This window comes from Salvia miltiorrhiza, chromosome 2 (assembly GCF_028751815.1).
Source record: "Salvia miltiorrhiza cultivar Shanhuang (shh) chromosome 2, IMPLAD_Smil_shh, whole genome shotgun sequence".
NCBI classification, from domain to species: Eukaryota; Viridiplantae; Streptophyta; class Magnoliopsida; order Lamiales; family Lamiaceae; genus Salvia; species Salvia miltiorrhiza.
Genome location: NC_080388.1, coordinates 63,882,390 through 63,904,635, shown reverse-complemented (window position 1 = coordinate 63,904,635; position 22,246 = coordinate 63,882,390). Strand labels below are relative to the sequence as shown.

Below are 22,246 nucleotides of genomic sequence, written 5' to 3'. Positions count from 1 at the left end.
TTTGATGATTCCAGGCAAGCAAAGAAAGGCCAATTAAAATGTAGTGCAATAGATAAGAAAGAATGCAAGACAAGCCCTGAGGTTAGGATGTCCTTCCTCAACCACTTGATATTTTGTTCTAGGGCTAGCAAAAAAAAAAAAAGATCACAGAGCTGCAAAAAATTGTCCCTCACAATCAACGACAAGAAATTGATGGACCAAGAGTTTGACAATGATGATGGAGAAATCAATGTTGATAGATGGAATTAGTAGCAGCCAAAAGAGCAGCTCCAATACCAGATCCATCTTTAGAGTGTTGTACAATTACATTCTTGGATAACTCTGGTCCTAAAAGCTCGGTCACAGCATCTTCAAGGTACCCTCTGTATTGAGGGTAATGCTCGTATAAGCCGCCATCCATTGCCACCACCGTTCTCTTACCAAAGACCACACCTTTTGAATCTTCCTCCATCTTCTGGAGCATCCCAACGATGCCTGCCCCAGCCAACCGTCCCCCACGTTTTGCAACAGTCTCACATACGTCTACTACTATCCTCCTCAACTTCAAGTTGGAATTCACCTGAAGTATATGTATATGTTATATATATATATATATCAAGCTGAGAAATTAGCTGTGTAGTCATTTGCAATCCAAACAAGTGTGTGACACCAATCACTAATAGCTTTTCATAAGTCATGCGTAAACTGAGAGGTTCATTATTTCTATGGATGATATGCAAAGCAGATCTCTTGATTGATCAAAGTGTGAGATATACAATCAAAATCTTGATTCTAGAAATGTAAATTAGGTTTTACCCCAGCCACATCGTAGAGGATCGATCCAACGACTTCGAGATCTTTGGATGAGTCCTGCTGCATGGTGCATATGTCTGGTGTCCTACAAGATACAGTTTGGAGTGTGTTAAGCATGAGAATGGATTTAGTATTTTTAGTCATTTCTAAACATATTCAAGGGAAATTCTTCTCATAATGTTATCCAAATAGCATCAGATTTCTCAACAACATTTTGTTTGTTGCATACAAATCTGAAACTAGATGAAGAGGATTTAGAGAAGAAATCTGTAGTAATGCAAATTACTACTGCTTACTGGGGTGCTAATTTAAAAATCACTCATCATAACAATATAACAATGTTACTCTTTCTTTTCCTTTTTCTGTAGTTGGAGCCCATTTGGTGTTGAATAAATTTAGGTAGTGCAATTTATACCTGAGAGAAAACGGTTCCTGTAGCTTTTCTGGTAAGGAGTCGCCAAATAATGTAATATCTTCGGCCATTCTGTGCAACACTCGTCTAACAATTTCACCAAGATACATGCCAGAAATTGTTTTCTCAAATATCTGTTTGCCAATTTCGTTGTATTATCAATCAGGAAATGCATTAAAGAAGGAAAAAAGAGAGGCGAACGAGGCTGGCTGGATACCTGTTGCCCGGGATTGATACTCGCAGCATCCATTTCTCTGTCAAACTCAGTCAAGGGAAGGCCCCTCGAGAACGCCCCCCACTCCGTGTTTATAATCTGAGGGTGAAACGACACTACTTCCTCATTAATGATATCACGAAATCACTGACAGACAAGTATATGCTGTACATACCATACTTCCACTTGCTGATTTAGGGGCGTGCAGCTTAGGAATAGCATCCACGTTCTCCACGTAGCAGGCATTGGTTCCTGTTCCTAGAATGACTGCGACCATGACATTGTCGTCCCAGTATCTAGCTCCAGCTAATGCTCCAACAGTATCATTGACCTAGCTTAATACCATACAGAAAACACAATAATAATGAGCAAGAATCTACACATCTTCGTAAAATAAGTCACAACATGAATGAAAATGCACCAGGGCAGACACTCTCATATTTAGGCCCTGCCTTCCCATAGCCTCATTCAAGCAGGCGACTACGTCTCTCCCTTCCTGAAAATCAGTAAACAAGCTGAGATTGGCCTTTCTTCATTTAGATCAATTATTTAACAATCGAGGAATGAATACTCACAGCTCCTGAGACTGCAAAGCCTTTAGTCCATTTGATGAGAATGCCTGAGTTAATTGATGTCTGCTTCACTGCAAAAGAGAAAGTAAATCCTACTTCTCTTGTTCTTCCATGGGCGGACTCAAACTTCCCGCCTTCCTTCTCAGCAAATTTTGCCAGTCTAGATGCTATAAAATCAAAGAGCTCCTAAGAGAGCACGACAAGAATCACAGATTAAAGAATAAAATCCAATAATGAGCAGAACCATGGAACCAACATCTTGTTGAACTAACCTCACAGGTACCAAACATCAATTCCTGAGGGATGGAGACCTGCTCGAATTCTGTTGCGACCACCCTTTCTTCCTTCCCTCCTAGTTGCACTCTCAGCACTCGGAAATTCGTACCACCAAGATCCAATGCATAGTATAATCCCTTTTCATTCCTAACAAATCAACATCAATTACCATTTCTAATCAAATTAACACTCAAATATTACTACATCACCATTAGCATATGCATTTTCAACAACTACAGCATACTTGTAATCTTGAATCTTAAAAAAGTTTTTTTTTTTTAGTTTGCAACAGAAAAGGGTCGAATTTGCCTACTATTAACATCATCATAAATTTGAGAACCATTAAAAGCAATTGATTCTGAGAATGTGAGATGGCCCTCCAATTTCGAATTTGTTCAATTCAGCTCAAAATCAATGTCTTAGCAAATCTAAAGCCATAGAAAATGCAAGCCAGACTATTAACGTACCCAGTGGGCATGGCATCAACATAGCTAAGAATCATCTTGAGATCACTGCCTCCGTCCGCCGCCAAGCCAGCCCGCATGTCCGCCGCCATGGCGTCCGCCACTTGCTGCAGAACCGGCAAAGGGGTGGCGCAGTCCTTCTGCAGCTTGGTGAGGATCGAAGCTGCCGACACCGTGTTGAATGATCCCACCGTCACCGCCATTCTAGGCCGCCGGGGGCCGTCCCCCAATCGCGCCAAATGGAACGGTCGGACGGCGGACGGGGCGGCTGTTACCGACATTGCCGGTTTCCCGTTGCGATCACGAAATGTGTCCGGAAGAAGAAAAAGAGATGCAAAAAAAGGAAGCACAACAAGTTTGGTTGATTCAAGTGATGATGTGACCAAGACTCACATAATAAATGCAACAATTATAAGTTTATAACGTAGCAAATACTACCCCCCCCGCTCCAAAAAATAAATACGAAAAAATAAAAAAAAATTAATTAATTTAGTTGAAACTACAAAAAAATAAATATTGATCAAGTTAATTAGGACGGAGGAAGTATATAATTGTAATTTATCTTTCCTTAAACATGTTTATAATTGTATTAATAGGCAAAAATGACATATTCCTTATGTTGTATATGAAAAATGTCCTACTTTATAAACTTAAGCATTTTATGCCCAAATTATGTGAAGTATATATTTTACCATTTGATGTTGATGAGTTTGCTTGGTTTTTTGTGAAAGTCTTACACATTTGATCGATTTGACTTCTATCAGTCATAAAAGTCAATGATTTGATAGCTATCAGTCAAAAGTACATATGATTGGTGGGTGGCTAGATCATGTGGCTGGTCGGGCAGACACATGATTTCATTGGGCGGACACATAATTTTATCGGCCAGACACATGATCTAGTCATCTAGAGGGTGAGAGAGAGGGGCATGGTAGTGAGAGATTAGGCGCCGCAGCTGGAGATTCTCGCGCATCGATCGACCGACAGGTTCATGACGCACTGCGGTTGGAATTCGTGCTTCAAAAACATGATATATGGGGTTCCGATGGCAGCGTGGCCGATGCATTATGATTAGCCGTTGAATGCTATTTTATTGACGGAGGTTTTGGGGATTGACCTCGTTCCGTCTTCAGCAAAAGTTCCACTGCCGCGGCTCTAAAATTCGGCGAGGCCGGTGCCGATCTTCGTTCAGCTTCTCTCTGGAAGGATAGCACAGTGGCGAGGTGGAGGAGCTGGTTGTTGCAAGTGTTAGTGGTGGGACCCACCACAAAATAAAAAATATATATTTTTAAAGGAAATGGCGTTAAACAACCGTTTTCTTCATAGGTTTAAATGCACCCTTATTCTGGACTATGGGGGAAGTTTTTGCAACAAGGTCGAGAATGGGGGGGTCAAAGCTCTAGGGGTGTCTAGTTTTTGAGCGACTTTCTTGAGCGATAATCTTTATCCCAACTTAATTCCTTTTTTTTTTTTTTTTTTTTTTTTTTTTTACTTACTCCCTCCGTCCCTGAAATAAGTTCCTCTTTTTCCATTTTGGGACGTCCCCCAAATAAGTTCCTCTTTCTTTCTTTCTATTTTTGGACAACTACCCCACCACTAATAATACTTTATTTATTCTTACTTTTTACTTTTTCATCACTCCCAATACTAATTATAATATTTTTTCACCTTTTCACCACTCCCAATACTAATTATAATATGTTTTTTCCCACTATCAATACACTTTACCATTTTCCTTAAAACCCGTGCCGTCCCCAAAGAGGAACTTATTTTGGGGACGGAGGGAGTATTTAATAATTTCCTTTTATTGTTAATAATATCATTATTTTGATAGGCACATATTCTTCCGTCTTTTTTTTTTCTTTTCTCTCTACGCTCGCCGCCGCATCGTACTTCTTTCTCACAACCGCCTCAATTATCCATCTCGCCGGCGATCACAATTCATTAGGCGTGAATCGAGGTTCCAAAAATCAGCAGACCGACCCCCTCTCTCCTCATATTCACCCGCACCAACGAAGCTTGACGTCGGAGGTTTATCTTCGGAGCACTTGTTCAGCAACGTAAGTTCATCACTCTCGTTCTGTTCATTATGAGTTCGTCTGGGATGGGTGGCGCTGGGAGTGGTTGATTCGGAGGCTTTGTCGCTGAGCTGGGTCGTTTATTTGAAGAGTGTTGAGGTTATTGGAAAATTTTCATTAAGGCCTTTCGTCGATCACTTGGCGCGCGCAGTAAATTTGATGTACTAATGGTTTGGGTTGAAGCCTTTGTGCAAGTTGTGGTTGTGTGCTACGATCTGTGACTTCAAGTGTGTTTGGTTTTTTGTTTTCTTTTCCTAAAATCAAATTGAGCCCAGTTTCTCCAGCGCTTGGGCTTTGTCGCCGCCCACTACCAATGTCGCCACCTGAAACTCGCCTCTGTCTCCGAAGTCCACCACTGCGTTTAGACCGCCATTGCTGTTATACTCAGATTCTGGCAAGGCAGCAAGAGCTCGCTGTTATCATTCCCCCGGCTAGACTGAACAGGTATAACACAAGCCCCATTTTCCTTTCTAAGTGCTAGGTACAGTTCTTGATGCTAAATCGTTGGACTGGGGTCCACCTTAATTGAAAAAAAAAACGGTATTAAGTGTACCATTAAATAGCGGGGGTGTATTTGGTTCTTTTTGCCATGTTGAGATAGTAAACAACGTTAACCCTGAGTATAAGGTGCTAAAGGCGATAGGGGTGGCAACATTTGGGGAGAAAATTGGTACTTAATCCTATTTATAACTGAGAACTACATTACCTTCTTGAATTTAAAATTGACTAATTTCAAATGAAGTGTCCTGACAATTTTCTTTGAGATTTTATTATTTTATCGTAATCATTATTTGATATATAAAAGTAAAAATACTCTATGTGTATTTATATGTTAATGTAAATAAAATAACAACCATTGAACTTAATAATTTCTTTAATGTGTGTAGTGTGTATTTTTTTTAAATTATGTGTAGTGTGTATTTGTGTGTATGTCTGCATGCGCTTGTCTGGCTCTGGATGTACATGTGCAGTGTGTAATCACTGCAGTATTTATAAAATGAAAATTGAAACGTATCCAAAATTAACTAAATTCCAGTGATCATATCAATTCAAACTCTACAATTTAAATTCTTCGAACATTATATTGTAGCTAATTGATACTCCTCCCCAGTTAAAAGAATTGAAAATAACTATATATTTGAAATTGTTTCTCTGAATTAATCCAACTTCAATTTTTTTAATTCAAGGACAGCTTAGTAGACTTTTAGTTGATTCATTTTATCAGAGACATATTGTAGTCCAAGAGTCTTGATTGACTTTAAAAGAGTAAGATCAAACCCCAATTCGGGGATAAGGAGAAACTTATTTTATCGTGTGTATACACATATTCTAAATTCCTTGTTGTGATTCAAATTAACAAGAATGGCTTGTAAACAATAATTTTTGTCCGGTTCTTACATATTGGGCGGACAATACGATGCTGACAAAATACAAATTTGCGTTTTTTTTCACTGTTTACTTATTTATTATTGGTAAAATCGAAGTTTGATAGGTGTTGTTGAGGAGAATATTCGTATTACATATTGGCCCAATCTATATCAATTGGGTTCAGTAATTGGGGCAGCTTCTGCAAAACTAATGCTTGGCCAGATCTTAACTAACTTTCATGTAAATGGAAACTTCTTCAAACAGCACTCACTATATTCATTATAATCCCAAAATCTAAAAAAAATAAAAAACATCAAGTTATTGAAATGCATTTGATCACAAACTAACAACCGCTGCCACCATTGACGATATGGACGGACTTCTTCTTCTTCTAAAATAAAATAATAAGTAAATTTAAATATTACATGACATAATTAACAATAAATTTAAATTTAAGATCTTTGACATCAAACATTAACTATACTGTTATTTAGATAATAATTTATGTAGTCTCAACTAGAATTGTAATCGAATTGAATCTTGACGAATATTTCAATATTCGATTCGTATTCGTGAAATTATTTTTATTTTCGATTAGGTTCCGAATTCAAAATGCAATTTGAATTAATTTTTGAATTATTCGCTTTATTCGATTCATTTTTCGAAAATATTCAAAATAAAGAATTTGAATATTAGATTCGAATATTCAATTTGTTTTCCATGTTATTCGATTCGATTTGATTCGAAATTGTAAAGGAAAAAATATATAAAATAATATTCTAAATAATATAGAGGTATATTTCAATACATTTACCTAATAAAAATAACACTTCAATAAAACAATTGTCAAACATCCAATCTTCCACCAAGCTTGTAAATTAAGTGGAGTTCAACATGACATGGAAATGTTCTTCTTCCTCCTAAATAAACAACAAAAAACAATCAGAACACAATTTTATGAAAATATACATATATGACAAATAAGTAGAAAATAAATAGAACTTACATGAGGCATAATAGGCTTCCTGACTCCGTGAAGTTGGCGAATCCAATCCGCTCCACAAATTAAAATTTCTACCATATCAGAATCTAACCTTGAACGGTAAAGATCTAACACTCGACTTCTTGCACTGAATGTGGCCTCTGTTGCCACAATACTAATGGAAATAGCCAAAACATCACGAGCTAAAGTGGATAGAATTTTGAACTTCAATTCTTGAGATTTCCATCAAGCTAATGCATCAAACTCAGAGGCTTCAGATCCATGCCCATCTTGACTTCTAACAACCCCCTCATCCAAGTAAATGTCCAACTCCGATTTCAAATGACCATTAACCTCAACAATGTCTAGATGCTCATCAAACATAAACAAACTATTAGGCACTAATTTGCTTTGAAATGAGGAGTTTGCACATGTAGAAGAACATCTTTCTGAAGTAGAACCCTTTCCAAACCTTGCATTATCAACTTCAACATATTCAAAGTACAAGCTATATAATGCATCTCAAACCTTCATAATATTTATGCGTGCTTCAACCTCGTTATATATCTCATTGAAAGCAAAATCAACCAATCTCATTTTGAACCTAGGGTCAAGTATTGCTCCAATAGCCATCAAAAGGTTGTAATTTTTTCAATATTTTTCAAAATTTCCTTCATCTTTTTAACCATCACTCTAATAAACTCATCAACATGATTGTTCTTTTCATTTAATATATGATTGACTTTCCAAATGACAACAAGATAGACATTGGAGATAGGATAATCAACTCCACAAATCACATGAGTAGCTTTATAAAAAACCTCTAAAATGTCACATTCATCCAATCATCAAGGCTAGGACAACAATGATATGAAGGCTCTCCTTGTTGAAATATAGGAAATGGATCTTTAACTCTATATGTCTCAAGTAACATCTCATATATAAAATTCCAACGAGTTGGACAATCAATGATCAACGTTTTCACATGAATTCCAAAATGATGCACAAAAACAGAGAATTGTTCAACCTAGACTCTGATTGCTTAATAAATCACACATTGTTTTTGACATCTTCAATGGATTTTATAATCTCAGAAAGATCATCTTGAACGACTAGATTCAATATATGTGCAGTACACCTAACATGAAACAACTGACCTTCTAATGACAATTTACGGCTCCTGGAGAATGTTTCTTTAGCAATTCGAATTGCCACATCATTGTTGAGGCATTATCTACAAAGATGGTGGAAACTTTGTCTGTCGCTACAATTGACGGAATGTGTTTCCATCGCTAAATACCTTGCAGACGTTGTGGGGGATGAATCCAACAATCACGGAAGTGACGTCAGTCACGTCAGGATCGACGGGCACTAGCAACCTGAGACCACAAGTAACGTTAGAGCCCTCCGAAGAGCACCGGTAGGGGTATCGATGGAAGGGCCTCCGACGCTCAAGTTAGTAAACAATAGTAATAAAAATCGTATTGAAAGCAATTGAAAGTAAATAAAATAGTGAATCGGATCGATTTGGTCGACGGAGTTGAAGACGATTGAACAATGAACGAGGGCCGTTGGGTCGTCCCGGTTGATCTGATCACCGGAAAACCTAAGGCTGGGAGCGTGGAGGCAGAATAGTGCTAGAGAATGTGTTGAAATGCGAATGATCGTAAGTATCAGTATGAATGTTAATGACGGCCTCCCCCTCTTTGTGTTAATGAAGTAGTATATATAGGCTATGAAGCTGCGGAGGGATGACTAGGGTTAGGGTTTGTTGGAATGTTCCTTGAAACCCTAACAGTTCCGACTTCTTTGGAGTCCACCCGTCGTAACCTTCGTTTGACCTAGTCACTCATGTTGACTAGGTCTTTGTAAGCTTATAATCCAGTTTGTATACTTTCGTGTTGAGATATTTACTATGGCGCTGCTGCTAAAGCAGAGGGATCGCGCCACTGCCAGAGCAGAGGAATCATGCCGCTGCCAAAGCAGAGGGATCGCGCCTATGCCAGAGCAGAGGGATCGCGTCGCTGCCAAAGCAGAGGGATCCCGCCTCTGCCCGACCAGAGGGATCATGTCGCTGCCAGAGCAGAAGGATCGCGCCTCTGCCAGAGCAGAGGGATCATGTTGCTGCCAGAGCAGAGGGATCACGCCTCTGCCAGAGCAGAGGGATCATGTTGCTGCCAGAGTAGAGGGATCACGCCTCTGCCAGAGCAGAGGGATCATTTTGCAGATTCCTCTGGCGAGGATTTTGCTGACTCCTCTGGCGAGGACTTCGATGATTCCTCTGGCGAGGATTTCGCTGATTTCTCTGGCGAGGCGCCAGAGGAATCGCGGCGAGCAGGGAAGTCGCCCCGAGCAGAGAATTCGCTGATTCTTCTGGCGAGGATTTCACTGACCTCTGGTCAGTCGGATTTTATCCACTACAGACGTTATCGACAGATTCCTTTTCCGTTGTTGATTTGCGTGTCTATTTTGCCGACGGAATGTGATTCCGTCGTTATTTATTTTAAAAAAAATCGATATACCCAATTGTCAACAACCTCTTATAAACTTTTATACAACTATATTAACAATACATTAATACTACAAAACACCAAATCAATAAAATTTAATACAATTTTAAAACTAACATTCAAATATTCATAACAAAATAAAAAATATTCAAGTGTTCAAAACATACATAAATATTCAAGTATTCGGAGTACATAACACAAACATGATAATAATATAAGTGTATATCAATATGATGGTCCAGGTGGAAGCTTAGCTGCCAGCATCTCGATAAGACGATGTTGTGCCAGAAACTGAGACTACACTTGCTCGTCTCTCCTTGTTAGCTCCTTCTCTTGAGCCTCGAATCTAGCCATGATATCAGGGCCTTCTGCAACTGCTGCTCCACCTCCATAAGTTGTTGTGGATCGACAATAGGGCCTTAAAAGTGAGATGTACCACTCGACTCCTCACTACTATAGCTGGCTGCAAGTCCACCAACTCGAAACAGTACTCTATTCTTCTTGTCGAGTCCACCAACAACCTCCACGTACACCTTGCTCATATCGACCTCTGGTGGATCAAACTCATCATCCACAGGCTGACTCTGAGAAGTAACTATTTCATGCACATTTTCCTACATTAATGTATATATCACGAGTTATATTTAAGAATTAGAGCGACAAAATCAATACTTAAACAAATAATACTTGACTACGTAGTCCAAAATGTCTAGACCTCTCGTCTGTATAAGTGTCATCCTTGTTCTTATGAAGGATCTCATAAGCTTAAAATTATAAATCTAAATTTTATTTTACCGACAGAAAGCGTTCGTCGGTGACATCTTCGGGCGTGTGACCGTCGTTATTGCCATCAGTGATATACCGACGGATTGATTCCGTCGTTGATTAATTTAGATTTAAAAAATTGTAAATGTTGATATTGATTTACTGCGGACACCGTCTGTCGATGACTGTTGCCATCATTATTTCCGTCGTTGATTTACTGGGAAATTAACGCGTCATTGTCCATCGTCGTTTTCGTCTGTAATTCCAACAGTAGATCGGAAATGTCAATTCCATCGGTATACGGTTGGCAATTCCATCCTAGAACAGAGACAAAATGACGTCCGTCGTTAAATTTGTCGGCTTCCAGTGAGTTTTCTTGTAGTGGATGTTGTGCCAATAATCATCCTATAGAAAAAAATATTGCAATATATAAAAAAGAAGGAATAGTTTTATATGTTTACTGTATATACAATTTACACAATAATGTGGAATAATATTAACTATCAAATAGTGGAACGAGCAGATTGAAACCATGTGAATGGAGTGAATATAAAACTGATCAAGATTAGAAAAGCTTAGAGGGATTTGGGAGACCATCTCAAGTGGTTGACCTCAGTCCTCCTGAATATTCGTCAGATGACCTTATAATGCCAACAATCACTCTTAATTTTGATCAGTAAATGAGTATTTGGAAATAAATAGTCTCAGCTTCTTAGTCCCAGCTCACCCACATGTCTAAAAATGTGAGGAACTCTATTAATAAGTATATCAATCCAAACAAATTTCCAATTTCATAAATATCTTTCCGTTTCCGGCGGCCGGCGCCTGGCCATGAAAGTTTGAATAGTCAACAGAAATTACTCCCTTCCTCGAGACTTTTAGTAACCATTTGAGAGTGACACAAATTTTAATAAGTAGAATAAGAATCTCACCTTTTATGTGAATATTAAAATAATTAAAGTGGAATAAGCGTCCCATTTATTTTTATTAAAATAGAAATGAATATTAAAATATGAGACAGTAAAAAAAAAAAATTGGATACTAAAAATTGGAACGGAGGGCGCATCAAACATTATGCTATACGCCAAATAAATTTTTATTTGAACATTTTTTTTTTTCATTTGATTAAAGAAAATACGAATCATCACGAAGCCATGGGAAGATTTCTTCATCTGGTCCAAGTTAGGCAACACAAAATAAGAGGAATATCAAAAATGAAAAATAAAAAATGTCAATAATAAATACTCCATAGGGGTTACGCAACTGGTCAAAAGTAGCAGGTGCAATTGTACAAAGCAGGCAGTTCTACTCTACATAGACTAATAAATTGGGAGGCTCGATTCGATTCCCATTCAAAACCGCCGAATACAGAGTTGAAACTTCATTCATATAACAGTTTTTCAGGAGTTTTCGAGGTAAAACTTCAATCTTTATTCAATTTTTTGTTATGTTGAATTTTTGCGTGAATGTGTGTGTGAAGAAAGCCCTGCTTGACTGATCGAGGATTAAGCAAGTGAGCAATAGTATTGTTTAAAATGAGAAGTTAACATTAGGGCTTCAAACTTTTGTGGGATTTGTTTGTTTGATTGAATGTTGCTGTGTTAAGCTGGAGGTCCAAAACAATGCAGAAACGTGATTAATGGAGTAGTTTTTTTATTATCTACTATCTTACTTGTGTAGGCATTATTTTCTATAGGGGAGATAATATATTGATACTAAGATTTAGTGGAAATCACAGAATTTGTTTTGAGACGTTGTGATTTTTTGTCCGTACAGTTTATTTGTGTTGGATAACCTGTTATGCTCATTAATTCCTTCTGTACTTCCATCTTTGAAGGGAATGCCTTTTGTGCCGTGATTACAAGGTCTAGACAGAAGAACAGTAGTCGGTTTATTGATGCACCTCACAGATATATTGTTAAAATGTCCCTGGAAGAGAAAATAAAACATATGGTATTATGAATCTCGTGGAAGCTCAAATATTATGACATGCAGAAGCCTATATAGTTATTTTACGTGTTGCTCATCATATTATGTATTATGAGTTCATGCTCGTCAACGGTGATTTCACCAGAATGATTTAAAGAAATTTGCTATGATATTGATTCATTACGTCTATAAGATTCATGTACCCAAATTTTATGTTACAATGGTCCATGATGAAATGAGACGTCCATTCACTCAAAGAATTGCTGGAAAATAGCTTATGATTGTTTCTCATTCTAGGGTCTAACTATGTATGTTGTTACATTAAATTTATGAGCTTACTATTACTATCCTTGTTGGTGGCAATGCTGGACCATGAAATGGAAACTCGTTTTGAGTTTCATTTTCTCCGTGATTCCACCACGCCTATTTGATTGCCAACTTGCTGGAAACATATTGGTTGAATAGCAATTCTGTGCACCCAATATGTTGAACTAGAATTATGGTATATTAAAATATGAACAAGCTGGATGGTGTAGCATGTATATGTATTGCACGTGGTATACCATATTAGTATAAAACTATTCGTAGTCTGATTTGCAGTCGCATTTGAGCCATAGGAGACAGTGATGCAGAAAAGCTGGTGCTTCACTAATTCAAAATTTTCATTTTTATTCTCAGCCTGTTCCAAGGTTGGACTTGGACGAGTCAACAGGTGATATGGAAAGAAATTTGGTCCAACCATTGGTTGCAGTAGCTCTTTCAGCTGTAATTTCCACCAGGTCATATAAAAAGAAGTCCCTTGACCTTTCTGGAGCTCTTTCTGGTTTTGCTGTCATGACGATTCATATTGCCGTCAATTACAGGTATCTCTTCTCCCATGTATTTGGAACATGTTTAACATGCCTGTGCTTGCCGATGGTCTTTTTTCTCTTTTCTTATGGTATTTGCATTATTATAGGTTCGGTGCTCTGTTACTTGGCTTCTTTGTTACTTCTTCAATGTTAACGAAAGTTGGAGAGGACAAAAAGAAGAAAGTTGATGCAGATTTTAAGGAGGGTGGTCAACGCAACTGGTATCATTCTATCATCCCTGGCTCTCTCTCTCAATATATATATATATGTGTGTGTGTGTGTGTGTGTGCGCGCGCGCGCATAAGTTGCTGATGACTTATGAATTACACTTTACATCATCAACGACGATCTGCCTTGGCCTTATATTAATATATTCAGTATGAGTTTTCCTTGCCCTAGAAATGAACTGTTGCTACTTTAGCTGGAAAGTGACCTGGCCACTACTTCAAACATAGGAAATGCAGTTACTTATCAAGTCTCGGTCTCTAGCTGATTTCATTAAAATTGTTTGTAATTTATGTTTCATCATCCAAAAGTTATTTTCATACATATGTGTCTGTTGCACCTAGTTAATGTGATTGAAGCTATTTCTCTTGTTTTTGAAGTAGTGTTCTGTAAAGTTGAGACTTTAATTACTTTAACTTGTCTTTGTTTAACAGGATACAAGTTTTTTCTAATAGTGGTATAGCGACAATTTTAGTCCTGATTGCTTGGACACAGGTGGGCATGCAAGACTTTTGTCTAAATTCAAAAGAATCACGTCTTATGACCTCTCTAGCTGGTGGTATTCTTGGTCACTACTGTTGCTCAAATGGAGACACATGGTCTTCTGAGCTCGGGGTTCTCAGTGATGAGCAGCCACGGCTTATTACGAACTTCAAGGTGGACACATACTACTATGATTATTTTTTTACTCATGCTTACTGATATAACTTCTTCCATTCTACTTCATTTTGTCTGTAATTGAAGTTTAGCATGTCTCCTTGGCTTCCTTAAGGTTCATGTTCCCAGATCATTCTTTCCATGTTTTAATTTGGAAAGATCAAAATCTGAATACTTTGTTCAACCTATCTCATTTTCAATACTATGCTCTTATGTGTGATTGGAGACCTTGCATGAGCACTAATAACAAGTGGATACCGATAGAGGAATACTAAGTTGAATTGATCTTTCGGGGTTGTTTATCCATTTAGTTCATTTTGTAGATTTGATGGGATGTTGTGTACACTAAGAGTGCAATGATGGTTAGAGGAATGCATTTTTATTTGTTATTTATCCCTTTATTTCAATTCTCTGAACATGGTAGGATGTTAATCTTAGTTTTACAGAAACTATTGTGGAATTCTATTATTTGCATGAAACTAAAAAAGGTTTGTTTTATTTTTTTGGTGGCTCAGGTTAGAGAAAGATCACAAATCTGTATTTAAAAAATTCTATTTAGGTAGTATATCTTAGTTATAAAATAATTATTTTGGAATTTTATTATTCTTATGAAGAAAAGGAGATATTTTTTTTTGGGTTCAGGAAAGAAAAAGATCAGAAATTTCTATCTAGAAAAATCGATGTGTATCTTTATGTAATTTTATTTTCTAGTGTCTTGACTCTTACCCTTTGTTTTTTCATTTATACAGCCAGTTCAGAAGGGTACTAATGGTGGGGTGACAAAGGCAGGATTTCTTGCTGCTGCAGCTGCAGGCTCTGTGCTTGGACTTACATTTGTTATCTTAGGATTTCTCACTACCAGCTGCACTTTCAATGTAGCTATGAAGCAGCTATTGTTGATACCAGTTTCAGCTCTTTCTGGGTTGTGTGGAAGTGTTATCGATTCTTTATTGGGAGCAACCCTCCAATACAGTGGTTTCTGCAGTGTCCGAAAGAAGGTAATATTTCAGATCTTATGAGTTTGGTGAATCTATGTGCTCATCCATGAATTGATCCAAATCTATCAGTGAATTTTGGCTAATATATTATTTGAGTTATTAGAGACTTCAGGTGCGCTCCCATTTCTTCACTCTTTTTTTCCATGAGTGCGATAAGGAAAAACCTAGTGAGACCCCGTTGAGGAATATCATTGAAGGCTTTGAAATGCTAATTGTTATCATGACAAGTTTTGTGGGGGGGGGGGGGGGGGGGATTTTTTGCGCAATGAGTCATTTTCTAGTCTTCCAAATTAACTCGTCAACCAAACGATTGCAATTACTATGTAGTCTTTGATTCAAATCCATATAATGTGTACCTATTAACAGCTTAGCTTGGTACTAATGTCAATTCTTAGTAGTTTTATTGATATGATCACAAAAAATTGGTATATCAATTAGAGTTACTATATGGTTTGCATGAAAATGATGGGGCGAAGTATAAGTTTGAAGAAATTAGTGTAAAGTGAAAGTTGTGTGATCCTGAAATTGCAGGTTGTTAGTAAAGCAGGAGTGACCGTGAAGAGGATCTCCGGTCTTAGCATACTCGACAATAATGCTGTAAATTTCGTGTCGGTTCTGTTGACGACTGTGCTGACTTCCATAGCTTGTTCATGCATATTCTAAAGTTTGTTCATCTTCGATTGGTTTTGAGGGTTAAGATCTTGAATTCCACGTGTAACAAATAATTTGGGTGCATGATTTCAATCAATTAAATGTTTCCGCAATCTTTATGTAGGTCCTGATTTGCCTGCGCCTGCTCTATAGATTTGCAATGTTCTCTTTTACTCTGCGATAATGTAAAATAGTACATGAATGGGATATGAAAAAATCATGAGGGGAAAATGAATTTATATCATCAAGAATACATCTGTACATGTAAATATGACCGATATATATCAAGAAGGTGTTTAGTTGTCATAATTGATAAGACGTATTATTTGATTTTTTATTTTTGTTATTATAATTTCTTCGTTCTCACTATTTCAATGGGATATGAATGGCTCAAATAATTAAATTATTAAGGGTGGTTGGAATATTTTAAAATTCCAATCTATTTTAGTAAATAATAAATTTATTTATATTATTTTTTTTTTATCTATTTTTAGGTTAATTTTTAAAGTAAATGCTGCGAAATAATATGCGAAAACACAGAACTCTTTAATTGCAATAAAAAGCAAACATGTAAAAGTCACAAATGTATAAAACATGCATAGTAAACCACATTACAGAATTAGTCTCTAAGGGCACACCAAGCAGTGCGAACTCATGTCTGCGAACAATGAGATTTAAGGTTTAAATCTCACTGCTCCCCTCCCCCATGTCAAAAAAAAAAAAAAACACACATACATTATAGAATTAACCCCATATTAACTTTCACTAGGAGAAATTTGGGATTTAAAATTTAAAATATTCACTTTGATAAAAATACTCATATCTATAAAAATCTTGTAGAATCTATCCAAATGGACTAAACCATCTATGATGTCTTAATACCCATTTGGTCATTTTTATGACAGATTACGAAAATTTTCTCATTTTTTGAATTTAATTATTAAAAAAAGATAAATTTGACTTGTCCCACAATTTAGTGTGTACCTCCATATACCACTCTTAATTTATCTATTTTATAATTATTTGTTGTAAAAATAAAAAATATTATTATATTATAAACTCTAATTAATATTTATAACTAAAAATTAAAATTTTAAAAAAAATTATATACTCTAACTTTGAATTAATTAACCCAAATAATTAATTATTAATTCAAATAAATAATAAAAAATAATTATAAAACCTAATTGGATGAGTCCCACCCTTGTTAATTATTTTTTTTATTATATTAAAATATAATAAATTAAAATTGAAGAAAAATATAATTAAAAATAATACTAATAAATTAAAAATGATACATACTACACACTAAATTGTGGGATAGAGGATCCGACATGTAATCGGTAATGGGTAGTGCGCAGGAATCACTATATTTATTTTAAGTTAAATAGTGAGGATTGAGTGGACAACTAACATAAAGAAAGAGAGTGTTTCCATAATTACTATTCAAAATAAAGAGCGTGTGTCGATGGACAATGGTCTATATAGGATTTTTAAATTGAAGTTACAAAAAAATAATTTCATAAATATAAATTTTTCTCAGTAAGAGAATTTTTTTTGTTAACTCCAAAACTCTCATGCAATTTACACCCTAATTTTTTAAATTTTGTCTCGTCTCTGACTGTATGTTCAAATCGTCAAAAAAAACTGCCTGTGTGTTTGTCTTTAATTTTTAGTTTGGTTTGTATTTTTCTTTTACTCCCTCCGTCCCAATAAAAGTGGTCACATTTCCTTTTTGGGTATCCCATTTTCTTTTATTAATTAATCTATGCAGTGCAGCCGCCTTTCTTAACCATATGAGGCCCTCAATTCAAAAAAAAAAAAAAAAAAAAAAAAAAAAAAGAAAATTAAACAAAGCCCAACTGCCCAAGCCCACACAACATATAGAATTGGAGAATGGGTTATGGACTGATCAATTAATTTTCTCATTTAATTATTGGCAGGGGTACAAAAATATATTAAGTAATATATTTAATACACTTATAAAATATTTTTTTTTGGATACAACTATACCTCCATTGCCCCATGCTGGATACGCCCCTATCAATGGGTACGGCTATCCAGAGAAAGAGTCCACGACTATTCAAATAGAAAGAGGGGAAGGGGATCGATGGCTAAACGATGACTTTGATTAAAATTATATCTTCAAACAATTACTAGACGATGATTATGCCTTCTTCAAATCAACAAGTTTGGTTGACAAGAATGAGGGAAGAGAAAGGGAACCACTGAACCAGAGACCATCCAGGATTTGATTCCCTTGATGGCTGTTTGATTGTCAATTTTTCTCTATTCGCACAATTCTCGCTTTCTACTTGGAATTTCAAATTCATTTTTATGACCACCACCATCATCATCATCATTAAATAGTGGAAAAATGGAAAGAAAAACAATCGAATTTCTTTGCGGTGCTGAACCAAACAAATTGAAAATTCTTTTACTACTTCCCTTATAACATTTCTCTCTTTTTTGATTCCTTAACCTTTCTCATGACACAAAGTCCCGTAGATAAACCACAGGAAAAGAGTAAACAATATTCCCGAAATTTGGGGAAACAATACAAATTGAAAAGTAGTAGTTAACTGAATTTGGGGTTGTTGAAGGAAATAATGCAAATGAATTCTTCTATTCTAATCAACAAAGGGGAAGATCCGGTGGAGGCGGCTGTAAGGTTTGCAATTCGCCGACTCCATTATCGACGAGGAAGGCCATGGCTAATCCCCAAGTGATATGGACATCCAAGTGGCAATGCATCAGCCACACTCCTGCATATATATATATGTGTTAATTGATACTATCATAAATTAATTAACTTATAGTAGTATTATATATATATATATAGAGAGAGAGAGAGAGAGAGAGATTAATGATGCATGGTAATTAAGTAAGTAAGTAACCTGGATTATCAGCAACAAATCTTATGACGGCCCAACCACCAACAGGTACACTAGCCGTATTCCGCATAGGTGGGTCCACCAGATTGAATTTGGGCGTATCTCTGGTGGGATTGAAATTCCCGAATCCCTCGGCGACGATGTAGAAATCGTAGCCATGAAGATGGATGGGATGATTCTCCGCCGTGAAGATGCTCGTTCCCTGCAACACAACCTGCACGGCCTCCCCGTATTTCAGCTTATACAACCTGGTGCCTCTCATAGGCTGCCACAGCGAGCGGCTGACGTTGCCGGTGTAATCGAATTGCGTGGGCGGCCTGGCCGGAAAATCGGTGGTGAAAACCCCCCGTAAGCCTTGCTGATGTGCCTGCAGCAGTGAGAAGTTGGAGGGCAGCACAAACGACACATTGTTCATGCTAGCGGCGAAGCGTGTTCCGTTGGGGCCCTGGCAGTTTCGGGCCCTGGCGCCGCGCGGGCAGTTGTTGAGGCCCAGCCCCACCGTGAAGAAGAGATTGTGGTCGATCTTGGTGGGCACTTCCACCCTCCTGGGGCTTCTCAAGCTCCTGGTGAAGGCGGTGACGGTGGGGGTGTCGTTGAAAGCGGGCATGAGGGCGGCCACAGGCTTTGCCGATGGCGAGGAGAAGTTGTGGTATTGAAGGATGGCGGTGGTGGTGGTGTTGTCGAAGGGGGCGCCCTGAGCACTTGCGTAAGCACGTGCTGCGATGTGGTATCTGTTGGGTGGCTGGTTGGCGGTGATGAGGACGTCGGTGGTCTGGCCGGGGCCGAGCATGAGGACGGAGGTGGAGAAGGGCTTGACGTAGGAGGCGTCGGCGGCGACGACGGTGAGCTTGTGGTTGGCGACTTTGAAGAAGAGTTCTTGGTTGAGTGCGGAGTTGACGACTCTGAGCAGATTAGTTTGCCCGGGGTTGATCGGAACAATAAGAGTGTGTTTGGCGGAGCAGTTGTAAAGATCACCAGGTTGGCCGTTGATGGTGTAAGCATCGGAGACATTGGGAGCAGCTCCGCTTCTGGTAGCTTCTCTCACAACATCAATGGGATTGGCGTCCCACCATTCACCAAGAAGAAGGGGAGTTTCACGGTGGGGCTTAGGGAAGGGATATGCATCGCCTTGTTTGGGGCGAATGATGAGACCGCCGTAGACGGTGGCTCTCAGCCACGAGCTGTGGGCGTGCCACCACAGCGTGCCTTCTTGTCCTTGGATTGTGAAACGATAAGTGTAACTTTTGCCAGGTCTAATTGGACACTGAGTCACAAATTCTGGGCCATCAGCCCATGCACTTCTCATTTGCCTCACGCCATGCCTAATAATTAACAATAATTAATTCATTCATCATCTACATCTTAATTAATTCATTCATTCATCGATCATTACAATTTACAACAAGCTAGCTAGCTAGTGTGCATGCATGCATGCATGCAAAATACTATACATACCAGTGAATTGTAACGTTGTAACGAGCTCTGTTAATAACCTTCACCACCAGAGTGTCGCCGTTGTTCACCTCCAACGTTGGCCCCGGATACATCCCATTCACCGTGATCGTGTTGTGGGTTTTGCACAGCCTCTTCACTGGGGTTGCTTCAACCTATATATCATGACATTATATTAATGTCTACTTAATCGCTATATATATTATTGATGATCAACCTTCAAATTAATTAGCAATAGCATTATATATAAAAGAGAGCTAGCTACAGACTTACCACGAACTGATGGGTGTGCAGTTTGGCCATTGCTAGAGGCATCCAAAGGAGCAACAATGCCAACGCAGACAAAGAGCTCATCTTCTTCTCCATTAATTTCTAGCTGCTTTATTTCTTTTCTTTTCTTTTCAACAAGTAATATTTAAGATGATGAAAATATTATTGCTTGCTTGTGTTCTCAGAGTTAAGTGCTGAGGACTCCCTTTTATAATACAACAACAACAAAACAAAACACAATCACAACGAGAGAGAGAGAGAGAGGTTGCTATGTGTTTGGCGGATTAGGTTATGGTAGTGGGGGGAATTGAACTTAGTTACACCCACTGATAGCTCCTTAATTAGTTAAGCTTAAGATAAAACTGTCGCCTTTCTTAATTTATACTAACAAGTATTATTTGCTTTCTGAGATGCAATTAGTTGTCTACTTAGTTGTTTGTTGTTTATAAATTAAAGTATAATTTTGACTAATCCTAGTTTGTAGTTCTATTTCTTTTTCTCTCTTCAGGAAGGGACTAATAACATCCTAGTTAGATGACGTCGGATATATGATTGTCAACATAGGTTTAAACTAATAATAATATTACTGTTCGTGTGGTTTTATTTGATTGTGAATATAAGTTAGAGAAATCGCGGTAACGACAACTAATTAGATTAAACTACTAAATTTGGTTAAATCCAGATTTAAAAAAAATGGTTTAAGTCCAAATACACTAGCAACGCGCGTCACACTTTTTAATTTTTAATGTAACAATATAAATAGTGGTGATACATTGCATGCAATCTAATAATTTGGATTTCGATATATTTACTCAATTAATTACATGACAGACTGTTTTTCCCTATTTTGGAATCAAAATCATCAAAAGTTTGAGGTCCGGTGATGCCTAATCATCCCAAATTTAATTAGATTATTACTTTTGTGCGTGTACGTGTATAATGTATTGATCCATCAATTCTATGTCGTTAGGAGTTTGTTTTAGTAGCCAACAATATTTTGAATTAACATTATAACTACTTTGCTAGCCCAACTAATTATTATGTAGAATCATTTATTTGTACGTCGTTGTTGATCAGTTTGCCCTATAGTCAGATTTAAGATTTTAAAATAATCATTACGTTTGTTACATCAGAAAAAAGCTAATGTGAGAAATCGAATCCAATTTATTATCCCAGTACTTTCGGTATACGTAAATGTTAAGCAATGAAAATGATAGGTGTAATAGTGTTTTGAATCTTTTAACTTTTAATATTTTTTTAAAATTGTTCCTAATTTTTGTTTTCTTCTCAAAACCTCCAATTTTCAATATTTTTCATAAAATGTTATGTTATATGAAATTCAGTAATGAAAAAATGATTTATGTTATTGAATTTGAAGTGTATTTTTTCTCAACTAGCCATATGAAACATCATTTTATATTAAATAAATAAAAATAAAAAAACAATCCACCTCTACCGCAAAAAAAAGGGATCGAAAGAGGGATTCTCCTCTTGGACGAAGAAGGGGCGACAATAAGATGTAGGTACAGATGGTACTGTATAGTCATGACCTAAATTTAACCATTCAGAGTTAATGGATGAGATAAATAAGATTGATATAAAATTGAGGAATGATTAAATAATTAATTCATTTTTTTGGGTGATAAATAATCATTCAATAGCATAATTAATGTGTGTGTCGAGTTATTCATCACGAGCCACATCTTAAGCAAAATGAAAAGTTATAGACTACTGTTCACTACAAAAAAAAGTTTCCACTAGTGACATGGAGCTTGGTAGCTATTATGCGTGTCACAAAAATTAGTGACATTTAAAATTGTAACTATTAATGATTAGCTACACCATTAAATGCTACTAATTTTTATGACACACATAATAGCTACCAA

At 37.1% G+C, this 22,246-nt stretch overlaps 3 protein-coding genes across 3 annotated transcripts; 1 reads left to right on the top strand and 2 right to left on the bottom strand.

Moving 5' to 3' along the window:
- Positions 1–153: 153 nt before the first annotated feature.
- Positions 154–3,128, bottom strand: LOC131011081 (hexokinase-2, chloroplastic). The gene is made up of 9 exons (XM_057938834.1): positions 2,734–3,128; positions 2,263–2,413; positions 1,994–2,176; positions 1,840–1,914; positions 1,594–1,749; positions 1,422–1,517; positions 1,208–1,338; positions 796–877; positions 154–559 (listed from the first exon to the last, which is right to left on the bottom strand). The coding sequence occupies exons 1-9, from the start codon at positions 3,009–3,011 to the stop codon at positions 227–229; spliced, it is 1,485 nt and encodes a 494-aa protein (XP_057794817.1). The 5' UTR covers positions 3,012–3,128; the 3' UTR covers positions 154–226.
- Positions 3,129–11,561: 8,433 nt separating this feature from the next.
- Positions 11,562–15,857, top strand: LOC131011080 (protein PGR). The gene is made up of 6 exons (XM_057938833.1): positions 11,562–11,848; positions 13,041–13,225; positions 13,321–13,434; positions 13,873–14,095; positions 14,845–15,093; positions 15,625–15,857. Exons 2-6 carry the CDS (start codon positions 13,080–13,082, stop codon positions 15,754–15,756), a joined length of 864 nt encoding a protein of 287 aa, XP_057794816.1. The 5' UTR covers positions 11,562–11,848; positions 13,041–13,079; the 3' UTR covers positions 15,757–15,857.
- A 2,285-nt stretch (positions 15,858–18,142) lies between these two features.
- LOC131011079 (laccase-12-like) lies at positions 18,143–20,713 on the bottom strand. The gene is made up of 4 exons (XM_057938832.1): positions 20,364–20,713; positions 20,094–20,245; positions 18,642–19,960; positions 18,143–18,509 (listed from the first exon to the last, which is right to left on the bottom strand). The coding sequence occupies exons 1-4, from the start codon at positions 20,454–20,456 to the stop codon at positions 18,379–18,381; spliced, it is 1,695 nt and encodes a 564-aa protein (XP_057794815.1). The 5' UTR covers positions 20,457–20,713; the 3' UTR covers positions 18,143–18,378.
- Between the last annotated feature and the right edge of the window lie 1,533 nt (positions 20,714–22,246).

Excerpts from the sequence above, each read along its gene's own strand:
- LOC131011081 (XM_057938834.1), bottom strand. The coding sequence starts at position 3,011 with ATGTCGGTAACAGCCGCCCCGTCCGCCGTCCGACCGTTCCATTTGGCG. Across the intron at positions 1,750-1,839 it reads ATATGAGAGTGTCTGCCCTG|GTCAATGATACTGTTGGAGC; the intron begins GTGCATTTTCAT and ends GTATTAAGCTAG. Across the intron at positions 1,518-1,593 it reads AATCAGCAAGTGGAAGTATG|ATTATAAACACGGAGTGGGG; the intron begins GTATGTACAGCA and ends TTTCACCCTCAG.
- LOC131011080 (XM_057938833.1), top strand. The coding sequence starts at position 13,080 with ATGGAAAGAAATTTGGTCCAACCATTGGTTGCAGTAGCTCTTTCAGCT. Across the intron at positions 13,226-13,320 it reads CATATTGCCGTCAATTACAG|GTTCGGTGCTCTGTTACTTG; the intron begins GTATCTCTTCTC and ends GCATTATTATAG. Across the intron at positions 13,435-13,872 it reads GAGGGTGGTCAACGCAACTG|GATACAAGTTTTTTCTAATA; the intron begins GTATCATTCTAT and ends TTTGTTTAACAG.
- LOC131011079 (XM_057938832.1), bottom strand. The coding sequence starts at position 20,456 with ATGGAGAAGAAGATGAGCTCTTTGTCTGCGTTGGCATTGTTGCTCCTT. Across the intron at positions 20,246-20,363 it reads TGCACACCCATCAGTTCGTG|GTTGAAGCAACCCCAGTGAA; the intron begins GTAAGTCTGTAG and ends CATGATATATAG. Across the intron at positions 18,510-18,641 it reads ATTTGTTGCTGATAATCCAG|GAGTGTGGCTGATGCATTGC; the intron begins GTTACTTACTTA and ends ATATATATGCAG.